The 26,264-nt window shown below is 38.1% G+C and overlaps 1 protein-coding gene across 1 annotated transcript in view; it reads right to left on the bottom strand.

The window, feature by feature from the left end:
* Positions 1-26,264, bottom strand: part of Dpyd (dihydropyrimidine dehydrogenase) — an 839,421-nt gene that overhangs the window by 13,724 nt on the left and 799,433 nt on the right. Inside the window, exon 21 of the mRNA XM_059266163.1 lies at positions 5,609-5,752. Coding sequence (XP_059122146.1) covers positions 5,609-5,752 — 144 coding nt within the window. The remainder of the gene's footprint in view (positions 1-5,608; positions 5,753-26,264) is intronic.

The following is a 26,264-nucleotide window of genomic DNA, read 5'->3' as shown; positions in this document are numbered from 1 at the left end:
GGGGAGGCAGAAATAGGCAGATTTCTAGGACTTATTGCCTGGCCACTCCAGGCCAATAAAGAGAACCCAGTGGTACCTCAGGAATGACACAGGATCTCTGTATTCCCCATTCTCATATATAGCTAGTACATACCTACACACAGAAATGTACTGTATACACATGATCACACACATGCAAACCCACAAGATCTCTATCTCTCCTCTCTCTCTCTCTCTCTCTCTCTCTCTCTCTCTCTCTCTCTCTCACACACACACACACACACACACACACACACACAGACACACATTATCACCTCTCAGTTTTGCCCTTTCTATAAATTTCTATTCTGCAAAATGAGTTCAACACATTGATATCACCACCTACTGAAGCCCAAGGACTGTATATGGATTTAAGCTCCCTTGACTGTGTATTACCACAAATACATTTGAATATTATACTTTGCAAGCATAGTGACTATCTTGAAACACTGTCCCCAACCCCATGTAGTATATAGTGCCTTAGGAAATAGGTTCAGATCTTGGCTTTAATAATGCTTTCCTAGCTGTGTGACCTTGGGCAAATTAGCTAACCTCTCTGTTTTTCAATTATTGAATCAGTAAAATTGGCGGGATACAAGTATTTCATCTCATCAGGTTATTGGGAGACTCGGATGAGCTCATTTACAAACATGTTGCAGTGCTTGAAACCTCATAAGACCTCAATAAATATTAGCTTTTATTATTAATTCTCTGCTTAATTAACACTAATTTATTAAACTCTACTTTAAATATCACCATCTCTGCGAAGCTTTCCACAATTACCCGAGGCAGAACTAATCCCTTTCAGTCGTCTGTGTTCCCAGAGCATTTTGTTCGTATTTGATTGAACTGTAAATAATTTTTAACATGTGTCTTTCTCCCTTGATATACCATGTGCTCCCAAAATATAAACTTCTGTCTTTTTAAAATTCATGCTGTATTCCTTTTCCCTAGCACAATTCCTAGATTGCAATGAACACATATTGAAAACATGCTAGTGATCCATCTCTGCTGAGATGGAGAAATCCCCAGTCTTGGACTGCATTTGTATTTCTTTGGAATCTGCCATCACCTTCAGTGTTCTGATGTTGAAATAGAAGATATTCAATAAACATTTGTTGATGGATTGAGGCTGAAACTGCCTACCTGTGGAGCAAGAGACCATTCAGCCATACCAGTAGCAACAGAAAGAATAAAAGAGCCAAAGAGGAGACCTATTGGGCATGCTGTCCTTTGAAACAATATCGCCATGTTAGAATCAGCGAAGCTGGCAGAGACTAGAATGGGGGCATGTGAATGCAAAGCAGACAAGAGAGGCTCAGATAATTTTGTGGGAAGATGGGGATCCTTCCATGGCAGATGGGAAATCATGTATTGTGGTAGCAGAGAGAATAAACAAGGCGGTGTCATGGAGTTCAAACAAAATCCAGAAGAATCTATAAAGAGCCTAGCAGAGGGAAGAAACAACCTGAAATAAACAGATGAGTCCACAGAGAAATTATTAGGCATGAAAACAGACAATTTAGGTTCTCCAGAAAGAACAAAAAGGAAGAAAAGAAAACTAGCATGTCAGGAAAAGAAGGAAAATGGTAGGGGAAACATAGGCGGAATAATGAAACAGGATGGGAACACAGGGCGAGCTGGGTGTTTGCTAGAAATGAGCAATGAAAAGGACAAAAAATGTCTGAAGTGTAGGCAGACAGACCAGAACTCTGAGGAAACATGGTGGCTGAACCATGTGGACAATTTATCAGGTAGGGGCTTTCTGTGAGAGACTTCTCCATTCAGAGTCTATGTTTCCTGTTCTCTCTGAATGGAAAATTATTCCCCTAGACATATACATTGTTCTTTCTTGCCCTTAGTCTGGGGGTGTTAGCTCAGGGATAGTTCATCAAGCAAGCATTTCTAAGGGCCTATCTTGGGATTTCTAGTCTCCTGATCCTGCTTCACAGGTTCCCATGTGTACCAGCCTCTACTCAGTTGCTTCTCCTCACTACAATGTAGGTTTCATGAGAGCCGGGGTTTACTCACTCTTGGATGCCATGACTGTAACAGTGCTGTTCTTTTTGGTGGTAGCTGTGAATAAGTGATTACTACATGAAGCAATGGATTTGTCATGAACTTGACTGTTGTTATAGCTAAAAGTTGGAATCCTAGTGATTGCATATGTCAGAAAAAAATGGAACCACATAAGCTCTCCTTAGTTAACACTGGGGATTCCTGGCCCTGTGAACCATAGGACTTCAGCCTTAAGAATCCTCCCATTCTTGTTTTCTCCCACATCATCATGTTCTTCAGGTCATTCTCCTATTTCTATTACCATTTCTCATTTAATTCCCCAGCATTCCTTATTTCCACCTAGGGTTTTAAGTAATGATAAAGAAAGCACATATGATGGTCCCATCTCATGTCTGGCACACAGTAGGCTGTTGCAATGTCATTTTCCCCTCTTCTATGTCCCCATGTTTATCTATTTAAAAATTCTCAATGTAAAATTTGTGTCCCACCCCACAAAAAGCTTCACCAAACTTTAAGATACAAAGAACAAAATCCTGATTTATTACATTGTTTTCTTTAGCTCAATAGAATCATCAAAAAATTTAGTCAGTTGGGTCCTCTCATTTTCAATCCCTTTCCATGCACTATATTTGGATATAACTGGAATTGCTAAACCCTCTTAAGAATTAATAAAATTGTATTGACTTCAATACAGTCTTTAGCATCGTAACTATTTGCTAAATGCAAAACCCTATTGTGGCTCACTTAACGCATGTTTCCCCTCTCATATTTTTCTAATCCTATCTAGTTTATAGGAACAATCAATTCTCTGACTCAGTGCATCAGTTAAATTACCTCTGTGTAGCTGTGACCAGATGTTGAAAGAGCAACTTAACAAAGGAATGACTTTGTTTCATTCCTTTTCAGGTTTCAGAGATGTCAGGCCATCATGTCAGGGAGGGGTGTGGTGGAGCACAACAGCTCACATCATGGCAGCCAGGAAGCAGAAAGAGAGAGGACAAGTGGAGCCAGGATACCATACAGCTACCCCCTCTGCTTCTTTCCTCCAAGTAAGTCTACCTCTTTCCATTTTCCCATTCTTGTCATCATATTACAGAACCATCAAGGGATGAATCCATTCATTAGGTCAGGGTCCTCACAACTATCCGCAGAAATGTCTTCACAAACACATTTAGAAATGTGATTTGCTAATCTGTAGGCATTTTTCAAAATATTCAAGATGGAAAGGTAAACCACCACAACCAGGAAGCTTTCCTTGGATCCTTGGATTTAAATTAGGTCTCTTGAAAGATTCTGTACATCTTAGAGTATTTATATATAGCTCCTGCCACAAGTATAATTCTGCACTGTCTCTGCCAGTCTTTGTTAGTATCTGTCTCCTTCCTTTTGTATGCTTCATGGGCTTACTAAATGTTTCTGTCATATTCCCTGAGCATTTGATGCTCAGCTCCTGGCATATTACTTGTCGCATGGTTTTTCTGAGGTAAAGACATCCTGGAAAATATAATGGCTTCAAATTTTTCAGCTTGATTGGTCTTCAGAGTTTCCTATTTCCCTACCTATTCTAGAGTTCATTTCAATGACCAAAGCAGAAATATCCACCTAACCTGTTATCTAACCTGCCCATTCCAACATTATTAATATGCAACTAGCAAATAGCAATTAGGGAAGACACTATATTAAAAATGTTTCACACACCATCAAATTTATAACCCTATGGAGGCAAACACTTTCATTTACTCCATTTCACAGATTAGTTTATTGAGGCAAGTTCATAGGGCTGTGACCTGACAATGCAACCATTTGAAAATAGGGACTATGACAGAGTAGCTTAGTTTAAGAAACTCTTCTATTTTAATTATAATCTGCTAAAATCTTGTAAACTTTGTATTTCAATGAAGCAAGTACCTCAAAGTTTTTCCTATGATGATGCATTTACAATAAAATCACATAAATAAAATAACACTGCTAAGCCCAAATTCATCCATCAAAGAGAAGTATCTCTTTGATACAGTTTGAATGTGTTCATCTGAACTTCTTTCATTGGAAATTTAACCTCCAAATTTGTGTATGAAAGTTATTTCTCCATAGGTCTTTTGGGAGGCAGTTGGGTCAGGAGAATGGGCCTCCCTGATGGCATTAGAGTCCTTATTAGAAGAGGAAGCGAGACTTGAGCCATGTTATGCTGCACCGAGAAAACCTGAACCAGATGCCAGAGGGATGCTGTTGCCATACACTTGGCCTTCTCAGCTTCTGTAACTGTGAGCCAAATAAACTTATACTCTTTATAAATGCCCTAGTCTCAGATATTTTATAACAACAACTGAATACTGACTAAAGTGCACCACTCGTATGACATGGTTCAATATATAATCTGAATTTAATTTCTTCCTTGCTTGAGAAGGACATATCAGTAGCATCCTCCTCCTCTCCCATTTCTCCTCATCTCTTTCATTCTCCTCTTCTTTTCATACAAGGTTTTGATACATGTCCCAGACTGACTTGGAATTCTCCACCTACAGAATAGCCTGGGCTGTTTTGTATCTCGCTTGTGGTTGTGGATATTCAAACTTAAGCAGAAAACAAAATTTCTCAAAATGAATGCAGCACAACACACACACACACACACACACACACACACACACACACACACACAGAGAGAGAGAGAGAGAGAGAGAGAGAGAGAGAGAGAGAGAGAGAGAGAGAGAGAGAGAGAGAGAGACGAACAGGGGAAACCTGAATAAGACTGGTAGATAGATTGGAGAAATATCTGTGTGGTTACCAGGTATGTGGAGGCATGCCTGAAACCCCAGCACTCAGAAAGCTGAGGCAGGAGGATCTAATCCAACTTGAGCTGTAGAGCCAAATCTTATCTTTCAAAAAGGGAGGAAGGAAAAACCCAACCTTCTCCCCAAATCTTGACTGTGATGTTGCTATAGTTTTACACACTGCAGTTGTTGAGACACTAGAAAGCACACATCACATCTGTCTGTTGTTCACACAACTTGATAGGAAACTGTTTCTTTCAAAAAATCAAACCTCTATGTAAATAAGCTAGAAAGATAAAGATGCACACAAATACTTCTTAACGGTGATCTTTGTTTTGCCCAGAATAAATTCTTGAGTACCAAATACATGGGCTTGTTTTTTTGAGGTCAAACTAGAAAAGCTCTCCAAATGTAATTCTATTGATAACCCTGTTACAGCCTCATAATTCAGTTGTTTTTGTGACCAATAGATTTCTTAAACATAACTCTGAATTAAAATACTGATAGTTAACTATAAGAATATGAAGAATTCTTCTTCATGTCTCCTGACTCATTAATGCACAAAATTTCCATGAAACACAAACCTGGCAGTGATCTAGAAAGTGTGACAGAAACCAAAATAGGAAGCAAAAAAGTAAGTGGTTACTGTATTAGTAGAAGCATTTTCATGGTAGACAGAATTTTTAGAAACTTTCAGAACATTAAAAGACAAAAATCAAAGCTATATTTAAGGAGAAAAAAAAGCCTTTAAGCTACATTTGAATGGGAAATAGGTAAATTTATGAATTTGTCTTAATTTTTACCTTGATGGCAGGAATAGGCTTTTGCGGGATAAAATGCTTTCTCTGGGGTGGTGAACACGTTCCGTTTTGATCTCTCCTTCCGATTTTACTCGCTGCTATGATTTTCTTGCGTTGTTCAAGGTAAGGTCCAAAGCTTGGCAGTTTCTAAAGGGAAAACACACAAAGACAACATCACAGTAACTCATAGAAACAAGGTGTGGGGGTCTCCTCACACAAATATCACCAACAAACAAATGTGCTCATCCCTTGTTAACTGGGTCTTCCTTCCTTCTGGACTACTAGTCTTCTATGTGTCAGATTCCATCTGGAATCAAAAAGAAGACACGAGAAGGATACTTCAGCCAAATATGGGTGTGTTAGATGCAGATGTTAATTAAAATTCATTTCTAAAGGGAATGGATTTCACTGTGGAAAACCAAATGCACTCACTTAAAACAATAGCTATTAGGGAGAGCATTTGTTTGGTTTGTACAGACAGAAGGTGAAACCTATTGATGCTTTATTTTCCCTTCGTCAGGTTTTTAGCACAATATAGACACAGCCACAGCCCTTGACAAATGCCTCTGTCAATAGAGAAGGTGCTTTGCCAAGGTTCTCATCTGTGTCTCCATTTTATTGTGTTCAAATTCTTACTGCGTTTCCTTAAAGATTGTAACTAATGTTGATTGCAACTTACTGGAATAGTTGAAAAACAAAATGGCAAAAATATTGATTCCTCTGCACAGAAAATAAACTTTATTTTTGCGTGAAGGAGGCAAAAAAAAAAAAAAAAGAAAGAAAGAAAGAAAGGAAAGGCAGAGTGTATATCACGGCGCTTAAACAAACTCCATCAGCATTCAGAGTCACAATGAGGCTTTAAATCTCAAGGTTATTCAATTGTACTTTACAAAGTTCATTTAGGAAGATACCTAGGTGCCATGGAAAAATGCTAAGTGGTTTCAAGTTAACACAAAAATGCCCTCATACCATTCATTATCCCACAATTATCTACTCTTCACCGTGTCCTTCCCCTTTTCTGGAACCTTTGATCTTCACTTTTACTGACACATTCCACTGATGATAGACACCAGTGAATTTCAAATGTTTTACGCCAGCTGGTAACCTGAAATTGCTATGTCTTTTATACTACTGCAAACCCACCTTCTTGTTCCTGCAGAATAAAGCCCATTTATCTACCTGATGGAGGTTGGGAAAACTACAGCACTCCAAGGTCATCCTGATTTCTGACCTCACAGGTACTTCGGTGAAAAAAAAAAAAAAAAAAAAAAAAAAAGCACCTGTTTCAAAGTACCAGCCTTCACTTGCCAGCTTGCATAGGGAACGAAGGAAATTAGATCTTTGGAGAGTTCAAAAGCATAGGTAGTAGAGCACAAGCAACCCAACCAAGGCAGACCAGACTGTAGCCTTCAACTGTGTATTTATATACAGCAAACATATTTTTTAAAAATAAAGCAAAGAACGTATTTATGTGGAAATATGCCTAAGCTTGTTACTTTGATTATAAATTCACTATAATTATGTCAAGAAGTCAAGTAAATGGAAAATGGAAGTCAATGCCAAATTAATTTATACCCAATTGGATTAGAATTATGTATTTCATCTCTATGTCTTAGCACTTTTCCAAATCACAACATTTAATGCTTACAGTAACATGAAATGATATAACGGAGGGAAGAATATTTTTTCATCTATTTTACTGTAAGTTAAGTGATGTTGGCTTATTAAAAGCATAAAAAATAAGAATCTAAATGGAGTCCTCAGAACTTGTCCCATAGGAAAGCCACTTTAATATAAAAATAATTCTTACATGAGACGTCCTATTTAATGTTTGAATAATACTTGTTTGGATGCCTGGGGGAAAGTGTATTGGGGTTACACTAGAAAGAGTGTCCCTTTAGGTCTAGATGACATCTTATAAGTACAGAATACATATTACATGACATAAGTCCTGTCAGAAGATCACTGTTTATGTATTTTCGCTTTACATCAAGGGCCGTTAACTTAGTGTCTTATACTGATACAGATGATCAAGAACGGTTCAGTGTTTAAGCACACAGCCTCTGGGTCTGGCAGGCTCTCATGCCAAGTAATCCTAAGAAGTCTGAACCAGGATCCTCGCTGCTGCAATCGATTGTGTCTCTCTCAACACCATTTAATTCCACTTGAGTTTTGTAAGGGCTGTTCCAAAAACAAACATTCTTGGAACTTTTCAATTCATCTTCTTTAAACAGAGACTTGAGGATCACTCCTTCTGTTTGGCTGATTTGTTATCCAGGGGTGGAAGAGATAACTCAGTGGCTAAGAGTGCTAACTGTCTTTTCAGAGGACCAGAATTCAGTTCATAGCACCCACTCTAGGCCCCTTACAGACACCTGTAACTCGAAATTCATGGGATACAACTCCCTCTTCTGGCCTCCAAAAGCACTCATGCCCATATATGCTACACATAAACACATACATACAATTAAAAATGGATCTTAAAAGAATATTATTCATTCAAATGGACAGAAGATATGTAGTTAAGCTGTGACCTTAAACTACTGCATTCACAGTGATAATGATGAGGATGCTAAATATTTGGAAATCCCTTCATGCTGAATGGCAAACATCCAGTGTAAGCATCTAATGGCAGATAGCCTCTTTGACTTTTCATACTACTTGATCACATTTGCCACATATAAAATTGAGGCATGAAGTTTTTTTTCCCATGGTTAGCAGTGCCATGACCCTAATTTTCTCATCTGAATAATCAATACTAAGGAGATGCTGTCAATTTAACATAAAAATTCCTATAGGATATTATTTATTTATTGGTTAGAAAAATTAATGAGACAAGAGTGGCCACTGTCCATTTTTTCTTTACATTGAAAACAAATGGACAAAATACCAGTGAGTATTCTTTCAACCTCTAACCACACAGTTCCAAATTCAGATGGACTCATCTGTAGTTTCTTATTGCCATGTGGAGAGACCAGAGGCTAAGGGCTTCTTTCCAAAACTTCCAGGCTGCCACAGGAATTTTTGCTTCACTCATTAGTATGAAAAATTAAATGATGAAAAAAAAATGTACATGAATGGGAAGGTGGCTCAGTAGGTAAAGTGTTTGCCATGCAAACGTGAGGACAAGCATCTAGATCCTAGCATCCATGAAAACTCTAGTGGGCATCATAGACTACCTGTAATCCCAGCATGTAAGAAGCAGAGGCAAGATCCCTGGAGCAAGAGGGTAGCTAGACTAGCTGAATCAATGAGCTCTGGGTTCAACTAAGAGCTCCTGTCTCAATAAGATGGAATAGACTTAATGTTAAACTCAGGCTTTGACTTGCCCACACACCTGAAAATATATGTGTGCCCACACACATTCTTATACACACACACACACACACACACACACACACACACACACACACCTTCAATGTATTAAAATGGCTCTAGGACTTAGAAGTACTAAAAGATGTGTGTGTGTGTGTGTGTGTGTGTGTGTGTGTGTGTGTGTGTGCAGGTGCATGTGTGTGTATGCAAATGTAGTTACACACCTGCATGTATGCATTCAGAGGCCACAGGTAAATCCCTGGTAACATAGCTTGGATGCCATTCACCTTGTTTAAGATAGGGAACCTTGTTTCTCATAGGGGCCTGGAACTCACTCAGTAAGTTAAGCTGGTTGGCCTGTGAGCTCTAGGGATTTGCCTGTGTCTACCTCTCCAGTGCCGGGATTGCAAGTATCACTACCATGACCAGCTTTAAACATGGGCGCTGACAATTGAGCTCAGGTACTGATGCTTCTCTGATGATGTAAAAGATAGTTTTTTTCCTTCTTTACCTTTAGTTAGGCTACATTCAGGCTTACATTTGTGTTCTGATTTTGCCAAAACAGACATACAGACAAACAGACAAAAAAAGGCAAACCCCAACAAGGCTAAGAAAACATGAAGATGAACATGTAGCTGGCCAGGGTATAAGTGTGCAATCAGTGGTGATTAATAAAGCATTTGGTCCAAATCTCTGCCTGAACATGCAGTTAATTGATTTCTCATTGTAGGAGAAGCAGTGGGGCCTGGCAGAGGCAGCAGCAGGAGCCTTTCCTCTTCATTCATTATTTTCTTACAGATAAATGTGTAACCTGCAGTCACTCAAACCAAGAGGTTTTGAGCATCATGCTGGGTTCCCCAAACAAAGACAAAAAGTTCTTGAGGACCACCCAAAGCTGACAAACAGAACAAAACTCAGAAAGGGTTTTTTTTTTTTTTAAATTTCCATAGTTTCTCCAGGGATTCATCATTGATGGATTTGCTCTCACCAGAAAAACTAAATCCTACTCATTTAAAGCTAACAGTATCTCGCACCAAAATTGTCTCCATCCAGATATAAAAAGCATTACATTGCCAATAGAAAGGTGACAACGTCATGAATCAACAATGATTCCTTAAGCCAGCAAAGCTGGGAGGAAAAGTAGTCTATTTGGATTATAATTTATTCACGGATCAATCTAAAGGTAATTGAGCATATTACAGAGTGGAAAAGGGTTCTTGTTCTTAATAGAAGCAGGCACCAGCATCATCCAGTTTAAATTGCATAACTTTATGAGAATGGCATAGAGTTGGCTAATAGCATACTCTATAGAACTGTAGTGTATCAACTCTATTTTCTTAATCATGCTCTCTTATCTGATTGGAAACAATAACTGCAAGAAAAGTAATTACTGTGATATCTACACAGTAGTAACGTGAAAAGATAAAAGGATTTCAGAGTTATTCTGAGCAATATACATATGGATCAGTACAAATCTGAAAAACTTGATTTGCCAACCTAGCTTCCTGGAGTGTGCACATATGTGTGCATGTCTATACAATGACAGACGGAAAGAAAATATAGATACAAAATATATCTTTTACAACTATCTAATATGGATCTTTATTTTTCAAAGATCATATTTATTTATAAGATGGCTACACTAGCTATCTGTGGTTGTGATGGGGGAATGTCTTTCTGTACGCTGTGAATATGTGTTGCTCTGATTGGTTGATAAATAAAATGCTGATTGGCCAGTGGTTAGGCAGGAAGTACAGGTGGGATAAGCAGACAAGGAGAATTCTGGGAAGAGGAAGGCTGAATCAGGAGTCACCAGCTACACATAGAGGAAGCAAGATGACAAGGCAGAACTGAGAAAAGGTACCAAGCCACATGGCTAAACATAGATAAGAATTATGGGTTAATTTAAGTGTAAGAGCTAGTCAGTAATAAGCTTGAGCTAATGGCCATACAGTTTGTAAATAATATAAGTCTCTGTATGTTTGTTTGGGTCTGAGCAGCTGTGGGACTGGCGAATGAGAGAGAATTGTCCTGACTACAGGCCAGGAGAGACACAGAAAACCTTCCAGGTACATGGTTGCACACCCCTCCTGCCAACAAATACAGTGTAGAACGTCTGTGCTGGCTGTCTTGATTAAAGATTAAATAATTTCCATATGGAGTCTATACAGTAAACATAGTATTCATAGAGTGTTTAATTGTGAAAGTATCTCTCACTATTCATTAAGGGCTAATGTCAAACTAAATTGTAGATCAAACATTCCCACTTATCATATTTGTCTCACCTACTTACAAGATGTACCATACCCCTTGGAAGACTGTTTGAATGTGATCAAGTGACCAAGAATTGGAGAGAAAAATATAGACAATGCATTTTTATTGAATTGGTCTTTAAAATAATAAGGCAATTGGAATACTTTTTAGACATCTAAAATAGAAAAAAAAGATCTAAGAGCACTAGTGTGTGATGGTTGGGGTCATGGACTTTCTGAATCTGATGGTTTCAAGTAAAATGGCCATCCCGCAGTTGAAATGAGGAAATCTACAAAAAGTTCTGAGCCTACTTTTAATTGATGAATAACAAGAGTGATGTGATGCAAGTGATGCATTATGGCAGGTGGAGATGCTGAGTGTCTTTTCAGTTCTGTAATGTGTGAGCTCAGGTGAGTTCTCCATTATAAAAGCAATTGTTGACTCACATTCGGCTGTGGTTTTGATATCTACTTTATTGTGATTTAGAATGAGGAACTCATTCCCTGAGAATTCTTAGGCTACTCCTGCCAGGGAAGCAGGAAGGCTAACAATAAATCTTCTCCTCTCCTTCCTCTCTTCCACTTATTCTCCTAGTCTCATGACCAGCTGTGCAGCAGACCACCTGTGCTGACATCCCTTCCCTCCCTGCCCCCAACCCCAGAGGATCACAAGATCTTCCCTTCTAGCTTTCCTTCTCCAACTCATTGCTTTCTCTTAGCCCCCACTCTACCAGTTACTCTCTGAGAACCTGCAGATCACTACAGCCAGGGACAAAATGGCAGACTACAGAATGGGAAAAGATTTTTTATCAACTATACATCTGATAGAGGGCTAATATGCAAAATAAAGAACATAACAAGCTAGATATCAAGAAAACAAATAACCCAATTAAAGTATTTGTTATAGGTCAGCCGGGCGGTGGTGGTGCATGCCTTTAATCCCAGCACTTGGGAGGCAGAGGCACGAGGATCTTTGTGAGTTCGAGGCCAGCCTGGTCTACAAAGTGAGATCCAGGAAAGGCACAAAGCTACACAGAGAAACCCTGTCTTGAAAAACAAAACAAAACAAAACAAAATTTGTTATTGGTCTAAACAGAATTCTCAAAAGAGGAAACTTAAATGGCTGAGAAACACTTAAAGAAATGTTCAACATCCTTAGTCATCAGAGAGGTGCAAATTAAAGCTACTTTTAAATTTCATCTTACACATGTCAGAATGACTAAGATCAATAAAAAATTGACACCTCATGCTGGTGATGATGCCGAGCAAGGGGAACACTCATCCATTGCTGTTGGGATTGCCAACTTGTACAGTTACTGTGAAAATCAGTGTGGCAGTTTCCCAAGATGAAAATCAATCTACCTCAAGATCCAGCTATACAAGTCTTGGGCATCTAACCAACTGATGCTTCATCCTCCCACAGAGACACTTGCTCAATTATGTTTACTGCTGCTTTATTTATAAACTGGAAACAACCTAGATGTCCCCCAACAGACAAATGGATAACAATGGAACATCAGTCAGCCATGAAAAAAATATGAAATCCACAGGTAAATAGATGGAACTAGAAAAAAAAAATCATCCTGAGTGAGGTGCCCAGAAAGACAAACATATGGTATGTATTCATGTGTATGTAGAAATTAGCTATTAAATCAATGATAACCAAACTACAATCCACAGAACCACAGAGGTTAGGTATAGTGTAAGGGATTAGGAGGGAAAGTAGATCTCTCTAGGAAAGGAACATAGAATAGATAGTTACGGGTAGATAGGAAGCTCAAGTGGGGGAAGAGGAGCTAAGAGGGAGACAGGGAAGCAAGTAAAGGGAGAAACAACTAAAATTAAGAACAATTTGAGGGATAACATAGAAACCTAATACAGTAAAAACTTCTTAAAATATATACATATGTGAAGGTGATCTAAATGAAATTGCCAAAAGATGGGGAGACAGAGCCCCAATTGGAGATCTCATTTCACCAAATAAAGCTTCTGGTACCAGGAATGGGTTACATCTAATTAAATTATTGGCCAAAGGGGCCCGATGGGAACCCACAAATAACCCAGGCTGTTGCCAAGTTTATAGGCTGTTCTCCACAAACTCATAGCAAGGCTCCAACAAGAATCATACACCTCAATGAATCTGGAGAAGTTGAGCTGGTGCCTACATAGAGTCTTCACCCCTATATCCAGGATGGTCTTCTGCATGTTACCAAAAGAAAACATAAACAGCAATTAAGCTACAAACTCTTAACCCTACCATGGTGTCCTGCCTAGAAGATATGCTAGGGCAATGGTGGCACAGAGCTTGTGGGAGTAACCAACCAATAACTGGCTTGACTTAAGGCCCACTCTACAAGATGTAACACATACCTGACACTGCTTGGGTAACCAAGAACCTGAGACTAGATAGCCCAGGGACCTAGGGGAAAACCAAATAGTACTGTGCTACTAAAAGAACTAAATAACTAAAAGCAATAAAATAACTCTTAATGATATTCTGCTATACTCACATACCGGTGCCTTGCTCAGACATCACCAGAGAAGCTTCCTTGCAGCAGATGGAAATACAGAAACCTAAAGCCAGACAATATTCATATATATATATATATATATATATATATATATATATATATATATAGAGAGAGAGAGAGAGAGAGAGAGAGAGAGGGAGAGAGGGAGGATGGAGGGGGAGACTTTGGAACACTTACCCCTGCAAGGAGTGTCTCCTTTAAATCCTTCCCCCACAGGGCTCAGAGAACCCCATAGAAGAGGAGGTAGAAACAGTGTGAGAGCCAGAGGGAATGGATGACACCAAGGAAACAAGGCTCTTTAAATCAACAGGATCACACACATGAACTCACAATGACTGAGGCAGCACGCACAGGGTCTGCATATGTATGTGAAGCATAAACCTAATTAATCTTATCAATAAAAACCAGGAGTCAGATATCAGGGTAAAACCTGAAAGATAGGAGATGCAGAGCAGCAGCCATAGTTGCTTCCTACCTCTTTAGTTCCTCAGTCCAAAACGGGCTGAGATTCTGTCTCAGTCCTGGCTTACCACTTCCTGTCCCTCTCTCTACAGTCCTCCAAACCTCTATGGTTAAGTAGTGGCTAGCTTTGCCCTCTGACTCCAAGCAAGCTTTATATGTCAGAATACAAACAAAATATCACACAACAAGTATGCACCACATAGAGTCCTAGAGCTGAAAGTAGAAGTGGACACATGCCCCTACCCCTAACCCAGAAGTAATCTCCAGCTGGTAATCATTTGCAAAAGAAAACTTAGTTCCTCAAAGGGAGTTTCACTGTGGAAACACATTGCTCTTAAGGGTAGGCCTCATGCTCAGCATTTGGTGGTCAACAGAAAGCAAATACAATGGTGTCTTTGGAGGTTCTTTGTCTCATAATGTCATGTCAGAGCTTTTTAAAAATTTTATATTCCTTTTAATATATATATATATATATATAATTTATTTATTTATTTATTTTCTCTCCCTCTCTCTCTCTCTTTTTTTTTTACCCTACATGTCTTTTGGGTATATATTATGGGTTCCAGTTTTGTGTCTTTATGGGATTCCTGAGTGTGCAAACAAGTGGGGCTCTAAATCTGTATTTGTTTCTTGTGCTTTTCCTTGGGTTCTTTTCCTTCTTTTCACTTGTGCTGTCAAATTCTGATGGATTTGTTTTTATTTTGTCTTGTGATGTTTTATTTTATTATTATCCTTTAGAAGCTTGTTTGTTTTCTAATGAGAGACAGAAAGGGAGAGGTGGACTGGGAGAAATAAAGAGAGGAAACTGTAATATTATATGAGAAAAATACATTTTCAATAAAAGGAAAAGTATTTCATGGATTATACACCTTCAATGTAGTATTTGTTGCAGTATTAAAATAAAGATTTAGAAATTCACATTACTTCCAGGTATACTTGGCACGTAATGTTTAATCACTGCTACAACAGGAAGCAGTTTTACTGATTCCTTGGACAGTGGACAATGTTAAGACAATAGAACAAGAACATTTACATGCTATGATGCTATGTGTTATTGTAGTATTATAGTGAAAATTGGAACAATAGAGTTCAGCAAGTAATATTGAAACATACTACTTTGGTAATACACACACACACACACACACACACACACACACACAAATACGTGATATCTGAGTCAGCCAAAAAAGCAATTATAGCCTGTGTTTCATACCTCAAATTAGAGAACCAACATTCACAAGTGTTTGGGGTACTGATTTATAAGTATGGAAATCATAGTTTTTCCAGGCAGTGGTGGCACACCTTAATCCTAACACTTGGGAGGTAGAGGCAGGTGGATTTTTGTGAGTTCAAGAACAACCTGGCCTACAGAATGAGTTCTAGGACAGCCAGGGCTACACAGAGAAACCCTGTCTCAAAAATCAAAAAAGAAAAAAAAAAAAGAAAACCACAGTTTTACACTCTTTAGCTATTTACTGTGGTTAATTACTGAGCTATTCTACTATGACTTTTCTGTATCAATGACATGAGAATGATAATCTCTGCCTCACAATGTTAGTACAGGCATTAATTAATAAATTTTGTAATATGCACAACTGTTAATTCCACAAGCCTTTGCTATTGGTGATGTATATGTATGTTATATATGTATATTATCACATTATATATGTATATTATCAGATATGTATCATATATGATATATTATATTATATCATATTATAGTATAGTATAGTATATGGTGATATTACATGTATATCTCCATGTGCTCATGCACTCATCACCTTACCCATAGTTTTCGCCTAGTCCATTTCAATTTGGCTTTGAAATTTGAGCTCAGTTTTCACAGCATCTAAGAAATTTCCTTTACTGATTCTCCTCCCTAGTGTAAAGGGCCCCTTGTGGTACACAGAGTACCCTGCACATATTTTAATCCTTATACATCCTACATTGTCTGTCACTTTTAGCTTCCATCTTCCTTCCTTGAGATCCCAGAGAGGAAAGTGCTGATCTAGCATTTATCAGGTACTCAGTATTGTAAATAGCTTGAATAGGCACAACATCTCGCTGCATGTTTGAACTGTGAGACATTCCCACAATTTTCAGAGAAAAAACAAATGATATACATATTTTATTTAAGGCTAGAAATTGCATGAAACAAATAATTTTACCACCATAACAGCTGTAATACATTAATTTTAAAGAGAGGCAAGCACTTGAAGTTTATGTATAAAGGACAGTCTGTGACCTTAAAGAACCTACAGTTACTAATAATTGCAATACCCTGTCACAAGGGCTGCAACACAGGTGACATGGGCTGTTATATGAGCAATGACAATGTGTACCTAGTTCTGGCTGAGGGGCCAGAAATGGTCTGTATGAAGTGACACCTGACCTACGTTCTGGAGGATGAGGATAAGTTGGCTGGGCAAGCAGTGCCAATGAAGGTATGAGGGTCACAAAAGAGGATGGCAATCTGCCAAGTGAAAGGAACACGGAGGGAGAAAGGTGACAGTTTGTGCCACAGAAGCAGCAGATCGCTCACCCGTTAGGAGAGACATCAATAGAGAAATGTAACTCCAGCATTAAAGAGCAGCAGTTATGACAGACGGCAGCAAGGTTTGTTTGTTTGTTTTTTTGTCATTACACCGTGGGTGCTGGGTCCGTGGCCACAATATAGAATAGGAGAATATTCTTTTTGGAAGCCTCTCAGAGCTTTGTGAGGAAGGCTGACTCATCTCCAGAGGAACTGGGTTGAGAACATTGGGATTTTCATATTCTAATAGCATGTAGATGGCTCATATCAGGTTTCTCTGAAGCCATAAGCTGTCATCACTTACTGTGATAATCAGCCATATCTTCAGGTCAAGGTTTGGGAAAGAAGGCCCTGATTTAGAAGAGACCAAAACAAAGAGAAGGTCGAAGCCCAGTGTGTAGAGAAATGCCAAAGAATATTCAAGCAGAAGGAGAATAGAGAGAGGAAGAGGGGGGCAGAGAAGAGCAGAATGAGGGGAGAGGATAGAGAAAGGCACTGAAAGGGAGCAGAGTTCCTCTTGTCAATGGTTAAAGAGCTTCTGTTAGGAATGAGAACTGGTATTCTGTTGTGAGATGTTTACATGGTTCTGATCTAAATCCATGAGCTCTATTTAATAAGGTCCACTACACAGTTACATGAAAGCATGTAACTTTCATGAGAAATCTGGAAAAAAATGTCAAGGAATTCAGTTTCATGTTTGGGTCAGCATATAGCTAAGAGAATAGAAACCAAGAGAAAGTAAAGTTTGAGAGAGTCAGAATTCAATTGTCACAGGAATCAGAGGCAACCTAGAGAACATAATTTCTAGAGATTTTGTAGCATCTCCAGAAGGACGAAACTGGGTGGACTTAGTTGACATACGGGTTGCAACAGTACTCCTAACGAGAGGTTGGCTAAATGCAGGAAGAGATGCTGAAGTAGTCTGATCCCTCAGATCTGATGAGCAACCAACCACAGCTGGAGTTGAAGAAGGCCTTTAGAATGAAGGAAGTGCTTATGCAGAAAAATTAAGTGGCAGAATCAGGAACTCAATCCCACAGTCTGTGCTAGAAAAGAAGGGATGAAGCGGCATTGGGTGCTTTGGCGCTTTGGCATGTGTCTGTCATCCTGGCATCTAAGAGGCAGAGCGATGCTGGAGTTTGAGGTCAGTCTGTGCTACACTGTGAGTTCCAGGCCAGCAGGAAATACACAGCAGTATATTGTCTTTAAAACAGAAACAGAAAAGAGGAGTAAAGCGGAGAAGTTATCAGGTGAATTTTCTTGTAGTTTGTAAAAATACAGTGAGTGGCAGAGGCATTGTAAGGAAAATCTGGGTGATTTAGGAAGGACTCTGAATTCTGGGTGGTGGCTTGAATTTTACTCATTAGGAAGTATGAAAGTACATAATATTCAAAGATTTGTGACTGGAAGGTATGGCGTCGAAAGGAAGGGGAAGATCATGGTATCTGACTCTGGCAGAGACAATAAACCAGCATATTGGAGATGGGACTCTAGCAGAACAGTAAACTAGACAATCCATACAATTATAACTACAATCATTTAAGATTTTAAATTAGGAAATAAAATGTAGTCCTGTAGCACAATATTTAATTTTGTGTTTGATATTCATGGGCTAAGGGGTATCTAGATAATACCAAAAGACATTGCCTATGGGTATGTCTTGAGGATGTTTCCAGAGAGATGAGCGTGTGAGTTGATGGATGTAGGGTCCAGTTCTCACTAGTGTGGGTGACATCATTCAATCTGTTCAGGGTAAAAAAGAACCTAAGAGTAGAGGAAAGATTGATACTCCTATCTTCTGAAGCTGGGACATCAGAACTCTGTGTTTTCCAGCCTTTATCTGGGACATACTTCAATTTCATCTCCAGATCCTTTGCAAAGTGTGGAAAACATCAGGTCTTCTTCATCAGAAACATATGGTGAGTTTATTTGTCTTCAAACATTTGAGAGCAAGCCTCAGGTTCAGAAATCCTAGATCACAAATTCCACTTCTCACTATTAAGTGATAGAATCAGGAACTCAATCTCACAATCACAGCTGTGCCTCCCCTCACATTACTGTGTCCCTCACAAGAGCCTTGCATAAGGTGCTCAATATATTATTATTGACATAAAAGGTGAACTCCATCTGGTGTACTTTTCAAGAAATCCATGTCCTCTGTTTTCCTCATTTCACAAATTGTGAAGGGAAAAGTGTTTCACACAGTAAAAGCCTTTAGAGAAGCGCAGAACACATATGAAGCAAAATATCTGTATTAGTTCAGTCCTGTTTATGACTGGACTCAAGTTTAATGAGCTCAAGTTAATACAGGTGAAAGGCCACAGTGTTACATGCAGCAGTTAATGAAATACCATAGAGCTGCTGAGAAAATGATTAGCAGCCAAATGTGAATTTAATATACTTCATCTTTGAGAAGCAGTGCCCATGGGAGGCATCTTTCCGGGGCAGGCAACGTGGCAGAGTGGAGGTAGCATGCAGTTGAGCTTTTGGAGGTGGGGGGTCTGAGTTGAGCCTTGCCATCAGCTAATTTTGTGACCCATGGTAGAACGGTGACTCCCTTTGAGTCTCTGTTCCCTCATATGTAAGATGAGGGGGTTGAACTAACTGATCTGTGACACCTCTCCAGTGAGGTTTCATTTTGTTTTCAAATTTACAGTTAGAGATCCTTGGGGTTTATTCCCAGTTGGTATCATATAGCTTGTGGATAAAACATTGGAATGAGTAATAAACTGTAATCCATCCCTTCTTTCAGCGGTAGAACATTTGGAATTTATTTCAGCTGTAAGACAGGAATGCTATGGATAACTACCAAAATCCCAAGGTTGAATGATGTTATAAACAAGTTTAGACTTTACTGGCAAAAGATGCACCGAAGACATCGTATACATATACATAGTTATATGTATGTATATGCATGAAATGTATATATTCTCATCCTTTAGTAGTGAGATCCAAATAGATAACAGATATAAATAAAATGTTTTTTTTTAAAAAAACATTCAAAAGCATTATGAGTGATATGAACTGGAAGATGTAGATAACTATTATTATGCCTAAAATTATCTGTAAGAAGTTTGTTGCTTAGTTACAAACCCATGTAAGACATACTGCATAGAAACAAACCCAACTAATGTTACAAGTGGATATAAATGATAACAGTCACAAAATAGCCAAGAAGTGAAAATTATATATGTATATATTTATATGTATGAGTGTGTGTATGCATGTGTGTGTTGCTTTTGCGGTTGCATGTGGCTGTTACTGGAATTTCAGGGCAGTGGAAGACAGTAGCCTTTTCTACTAGTAGCCCAGTGTGCAGAACAACTACTCATCTTAGGATACAGACACCAACTCAAGGACCCGGGTGAGTGGCTTGTTCTTTGTGAGCCTGTTTTCAGCTGTGCCACACAGAAATAACAATGATCACCCAGTCCGTTAGCTCTGTACAGTTGCTTGAAATAAGAAAAGCATTCACAGATTATTAAAATACAGCTTTTTAGTATTTTGAAAACTATAAAACAACATAGAACTGAATATCTTATTACTATATTGAGCATAAACCTGATTAATGCTCAATACAGTGATATAAAGATGAAGTGAGCTTTTTTGAATTATAAAAATGTCACAAATATTAACTACCCACAAAGAAAGCCTTCCCAATCAGCACTTCCATATCCTTAGGAGGACTGGATGAAATAAATTGTGTTTGAAATCCACCTTCAAAATGCTACAGCTTTTGTGGCTACATGTTGCAAAGAATATCAAGGGTAAAAACCAATGAAGGAAAAATGGAATAAAAATTACCTCACAAAATGGGATGGGAGCAAAGAAAAACAGGAAAAAATGTGACGAAGAAGAAAATGGCTCTGCTATAAATATAAATGAAAAGGCACACAGGGTCCAGGCTGCATTTGGAGTGGTAGATTATTCAGGTTTTTTCCCACATTTGTTCAGTGTGATACCTAGTAACTTCCTACATGGAAACACCTAGGTGACTGCTGTAAGCTTTTCTACCTGGAAGGGTGGCATAGGTTACAAAGTATTGCATTTTAATGCAACCGAAAACCCTACTTAGAGTTACAGTTCAGGTCATATTAAAAAACATGATCATGGTTTTGAAAATCAATGCTAAAAAAAATTTATATTGAAGGGAAAAACAAAAGTAAGTAGAAATTATTTGTGTGTGTATGATTTAATTAGAAGGAAAACTGTTTTTCACTATAATTAATGCCCTGCTAGACAGAAATGTTTAATGAGGGGAAAATATCTTTTATGTATTTGGCAAACTTCTGCATGTAAATGTAGAAACACCAAGCACACTCACAAGACAAAATTCACCTCAGAACCGATTCCAACTGAGATGCCTTCTCTGTCAAGACGACAAGTCAGGGCCATCCTAAGACTTTGTGCTATTGGCCCCAGCAACACTATAAGGTTTTTGATATTTTAAGAAAAGACATTGACGGTGAAATTAATAAACTTGGTCTGGCAGAAAGGCTTCATAAATATTTATCAAGTAATTTTTATTTAGTAAATTCTAGGTAGAAGGTCCTAAAGAACTAATAGGTAAGGAAGCAGATATGATCTCTGTCCTCAGGGACTGTGTTGTCTTTTTTAAGTACAAAAGGATTAACCAGAAGCAAAATAATAATATAGTCACTATAATGGTTATTATTAATTACTTGTCAACTTGATGGAACAGAGAATCACCTGGAAGATGGGCCTCTGAACATGCTTGTGGGGGATTATCTGAACAATGTTAATCAATATAGGGAGACCAATCCACAGTGGGTGGCACTGTTCCCTGGCTGGGACCCTGGACTGTACAAATATAGAAAGGGAGCTGAGTAGCAGTATGGCTTAAACTCTGTTTCTTGACTAGGGATTCAAGGTGACCGGCTGCCTCAAGCTCTAGCCTCAGGGACTTTTCTACCATGACTAGACTGTAACCTTGAACTTTCAGCCAAAATACCTTTCCCCCAAAAAGTTGCTTTGGATAGAATATTTTGTCATAGCAATAGGAAAAGAAATTAAATCAGAAATATATAACATTTACTACAATTTTCAGTAATCGATCTAATAATTTGTTTAAGGTTAAATCAATCCCTCTTCCTCTGCTGTACTCAACAGGCAAAACTCATCAAACCAACCATCATCTAGTTAAGCTACATCTATACCAGGGAGCTGGAATATGGCTGGAGAATCCAAGTAATCCCCCTGTCTCTGTGCAGTGAGTGTGGATACTAAGTCTTGGTCAGTAGGCCACCAGTGTTGAGCTACAGATTTCTTTTTTTCTTTATAAAAATTTATTTATTTTATCTTAATCATGAGAGTTTTACCCCCATCTATGTGCACCATGAACGTGTATGGTGCCCACAGAGGACAGAAAAGAGCATTAAATCTCCTGGGATTTGGGTTACAGATGTTTGTGAATTGCCATATGGGTAGCTGAGACCCTAACCCAGGTCCTTTGTAAGAGCAGCAAGTGCTCTTAACTACTATGTAAGCTCTCCAACTTTAGCTACAGCTTTCTCACTCTACAAGTGGTATGTAACTCTTCCACATTTTATCAATCTCCTCATCTTCACCTTCATCCTTCATCTTCAGTTGCCAGTGGAAAAATCTTGGTGATATCAAAGGTTCCACCGAAGGACTCTCTGGGTCTCGGGGACTGTATCTTCCAGACTTAGCATCATTTAAAAGAAGTTGTTTCCTTAATTTCTGTCCATGACCATCCTACAATTTCTCCTCACTATCTGGATTATGTCCATGTACTTGCATACACACTTAGGTCTCCCTTAGCTTAAAAAGAAAATACATGAAATGTAACAAAGTAACTCTAGGCATCATTACCCATGTCCCTTTGACATTCTTTCAAGTGCAGCTCCCAGTCTCTTTCCACACATTCTCCCATCCGCTCACTTCTCAGCTTGCACTATTGCAGAATCTTCCTCTGTTCCAAGCATCTGACAACGCTTTGCAGGCGAATCCTGAGGATATATTTTGTGCTTACCTCACTTGTTTTTTTTTTTCTTCAACTAACTTTTATCTTTCATCATCAATCACCCTAGTTGGAAGCTACTTTCCCCCCGTCTCTTCTGAGTATGCCCTTTGCAGAGTCATCTTTTTCTTTGAAATATATAAATAATGGAATCCCTGAAGCTCAGCCCTTGATGTTCCTTCCATCACCACACTCTTTCCAAGGTCAATTACTGTTAATATTCAGCTTTACAAGTTTTCATGCTTATACCACTCAAAATCTGGTTCTGTCCTTTATAATGAACACACTCAGATATCCAGTGACTTAATTCATTTAAGTTGCTTAAATGTTGAAAACCAGTTCCACACTTATGGCATCTTAAACATATCCCTGCTTCACTTTATGTTCTTCCTCTGGTCTGTCCCAACTTGCTGAGAAGGTGGCAGCTCTACCTGAACATAATAGTTCAAGTAAAGCATCTACGATGTGCTGGGTTCTGGGCTCCTCTGCTTCAATCACTTTGTTTTTCTCTAGGTCAAAACATCATCAGCAAATCTAGAATGCTCTCCCAACACCCACATCATATCCTGCTACTTCACCATCTTCGCTGATAAGGCTTTCACCCTAGGCTCTACTGTCATTCACCTGCGTTACACCAGTCGCCTCCTAAACAGTCTACCTACCATTCGCTTGACTTGTTGTATTGAATTCTCCATGTAGTAATAATATTAAATATGTGATACTACACGGACTTCCACATGAATGATTCCAGTGATACCAGTCTACCTAGAATAGAATCTAAAAGTATCATCATAGCTTCTAACTTCTCTAGATCTGGAGAACGCTTTAATTTTAGCACATAGTATAGTACTATACTCTCTCTTTTTCTGTGTATGTGTTATATACTGTATGTGTGCAAATGTATGTATATATATTATATACTATATGCATGTATGTATGTATATATGTACACATGCATACTTTACCTATTTCCATTTTGTTCATTATATTTTAGTCATACCTTAGGGCCTTCACATTTCCTGATCTTTTTGTGTGGACCTTCATCTTGGCCTACCAGCCTCCTCCTTAGGTTTTAGCCCTCTGATAAGATATGATCTTTCAGGGAAGCATCTTATGACAACCCCGCCTAAACTTAGCTCTCCAAGTCACATTTTTCACAACCCAAATGTGTAATTCATTGTCTAATTATTTTTGCAAATATTTTATATATATATATATATATATATATATATATATGATGAAATATAAGCTACTAGAATAGCATGTTAATCAGTTCTGTTTGCTGACATTCCCCTGAGACTTTGAATAAATAATGTTTGGTCCATTGAACATTTTGAACTGGAGCCATTGCATGGAGAGGCAACATAAACACTACTGTATCTGAACCTGACTTGGCTTCCAGCTTTCATTTCACTGTTAACTAGGTGTTTTACTTGGTCAAACTTTGACTTTCTAAGATCTCGGTTTTCTCATTCATAAAATGGGGAGACAATGAATTATACTATAATTTATATAAAACATATGTAAGGAAGGCAACACTTCAATACACTGTGGGTTTTTGATAGGTTTTTTTTCCCTCAACATCATTGTTATTATAAAATTTCTGTAAATTTAGTTTTCTATTGTTAACTTTGTGAACTACATATATGTACAATGAAGACACCTCAGCTTTATTTCAAATATGCGCTTTCAAATATTTTGCTTAATACTACAATCTCTCTCCCCTAGCAAACCACTTCAAGAAGGAGTCAATGGATTAACGTATTTTATATGATGAAGAATTACTGATTGTTAATTTAGACTGCACACAGTCTCTAAAGTCAAGGTTGCTCATGAAGCTATGAAGTTTTGTGCTTTACATATTGAAATAAGTAACATTAAGAAAATGAAAATTTGACAGTTGATGAATAAACACTCATGTTTTAAAGACTGGAAGCAAGACCATTCTGCAGCCCACGGTCAATGCTGTTATCTGTGGGACCAGGGAAGGTGCTCAGATCTGAGCCTGTTACATGCTTCTTCAGGAACATCTGGCAGTCTGTCACTTCACAGGCAACAACATCTTCTCTAAACAGCAGAGACTCGAATTCATCAGGGATTCCTCTGGTACAGTATATGCTTAACTTAAGTACCTGCTTTCCCGTGATTTCCATAGATTACCATATTCATGACATTGTGGAGTGAAAGCATTCTTCTCACTCTCTACCCAGAACACGAAGAAGAAATTAAAACATTGGCAGGCACTTTGTCTCCAGTTTGTTGGACAAGTAAGAAAAGGACTTTCTAACCCATTAATGTAAATGAAATTCTGTCAACTTAGAGCATTTAAACAAAGATGACAGCCGCCTGTCTATTAATAAATACTTGACAGGCTAACAATTACAACTAGAGATGGTTGTTTTTCTTGCAATAAATATGTCTGTGGCTACTTTTAAGGAATCTCCTTAAAATACATTTGTAACTTCCCCAAACTTTCCTCTCCATCTTTATTAACCCAGCTTTAGCATGTACAATCTTGCCTTCATGGGTAGATTTGGTATCTTTGGTCCATAACTATTTTAATGCATATAATTGTATTTAAATATGTATTTTTATCTTGTTTATATTAGCGTTCACTCATTTACCTACAATGCTCACATAAAAACAGAGTCAAGACACCTAATAGGTTTTAATCTAATAATTTGAATTTCATAGAAGGAACTGAAGGGTAATGAGCTACCTGTTATGAGGGGTGGGTATTCAGTTTTGAACTATCCGAATTTTTATATTGTGTTACAAAGGAAGAACATAAGGATATGTAACAAATGAACCAATGTGCTTACTTTTCAAGCTTTGGGAATTTATAGAGTAGAAATTTAAGAAGAAAATTCAATGAATAATTTGAGTTTGGGGGAACTAGCTGTGGAATTCACTAATCCACCTGTCCCAATGCTCCACCATTTAGATCTAAGAAATAAAATACTAAAAAGAATCAAGATGGGATTTTGAATACATTTTTAGAAGATTTTCCCCAAAGAAAGTGTTTTCTTTGACTAGGGGAGTTTAAGGGAGGTCTGTATAGATGTATTAGACTATTGATTACAACCATTACTGAGACAGCCAAGAGTTTTGCATTTATGGATTAAAGATTGAAAGCACAGCTCTGTATTTGATCACATTTCAGATACCAACATTCTTGTTCTTACTAAACAAGGGAGAAAATAAAAAAAAAAAAAACAAGAAGATTATTTAAAACACTGCTAAAACATTTTCAAATTCAGTGATTGACAATTTGAAGACATCAATACTTAGATTTTTCTGATCTGGAAATATGAATCTGAAAACAGTCATGGTTTGAAACTGAAAAAATACATTCTGGTTCCCAGTATCTTCTGGTCAAGTCTAAACTTCTTTTTCATGCCTGTTAGTAGCCATCATCATAGCATTCCACTGTTCCCAGAGGAATGCTGTGTGCAAATTTCATTAATCATCCCAAAGCCCGCATATAACTCAAAACGCAACATCTAGAAGGATAAAAGTTAAAAAAAACTCAGAGAGAAAATGGAGTATAAATATTGTTCAGTTT

This window comes from Peromyscus eremicus, chromosome 6 (assembly GCF_949786415.1).
Source record: "Peromyscus eremicus chromosome 6, PerEre_H2_v1, whole genome shotgun sequence".
NCBI classification, from domain to species: Eukaryota; Metazoa; Chordata; class Mammalia; order Rodentia; family Cricetidae; genus Peromyscus; species Peromyscus eremicus.
The sequence above is the reverse complement of the archived record's forward strand: the minus strand, read 5'-3'. Positions and strand labels throughout refer to the sequence as shown.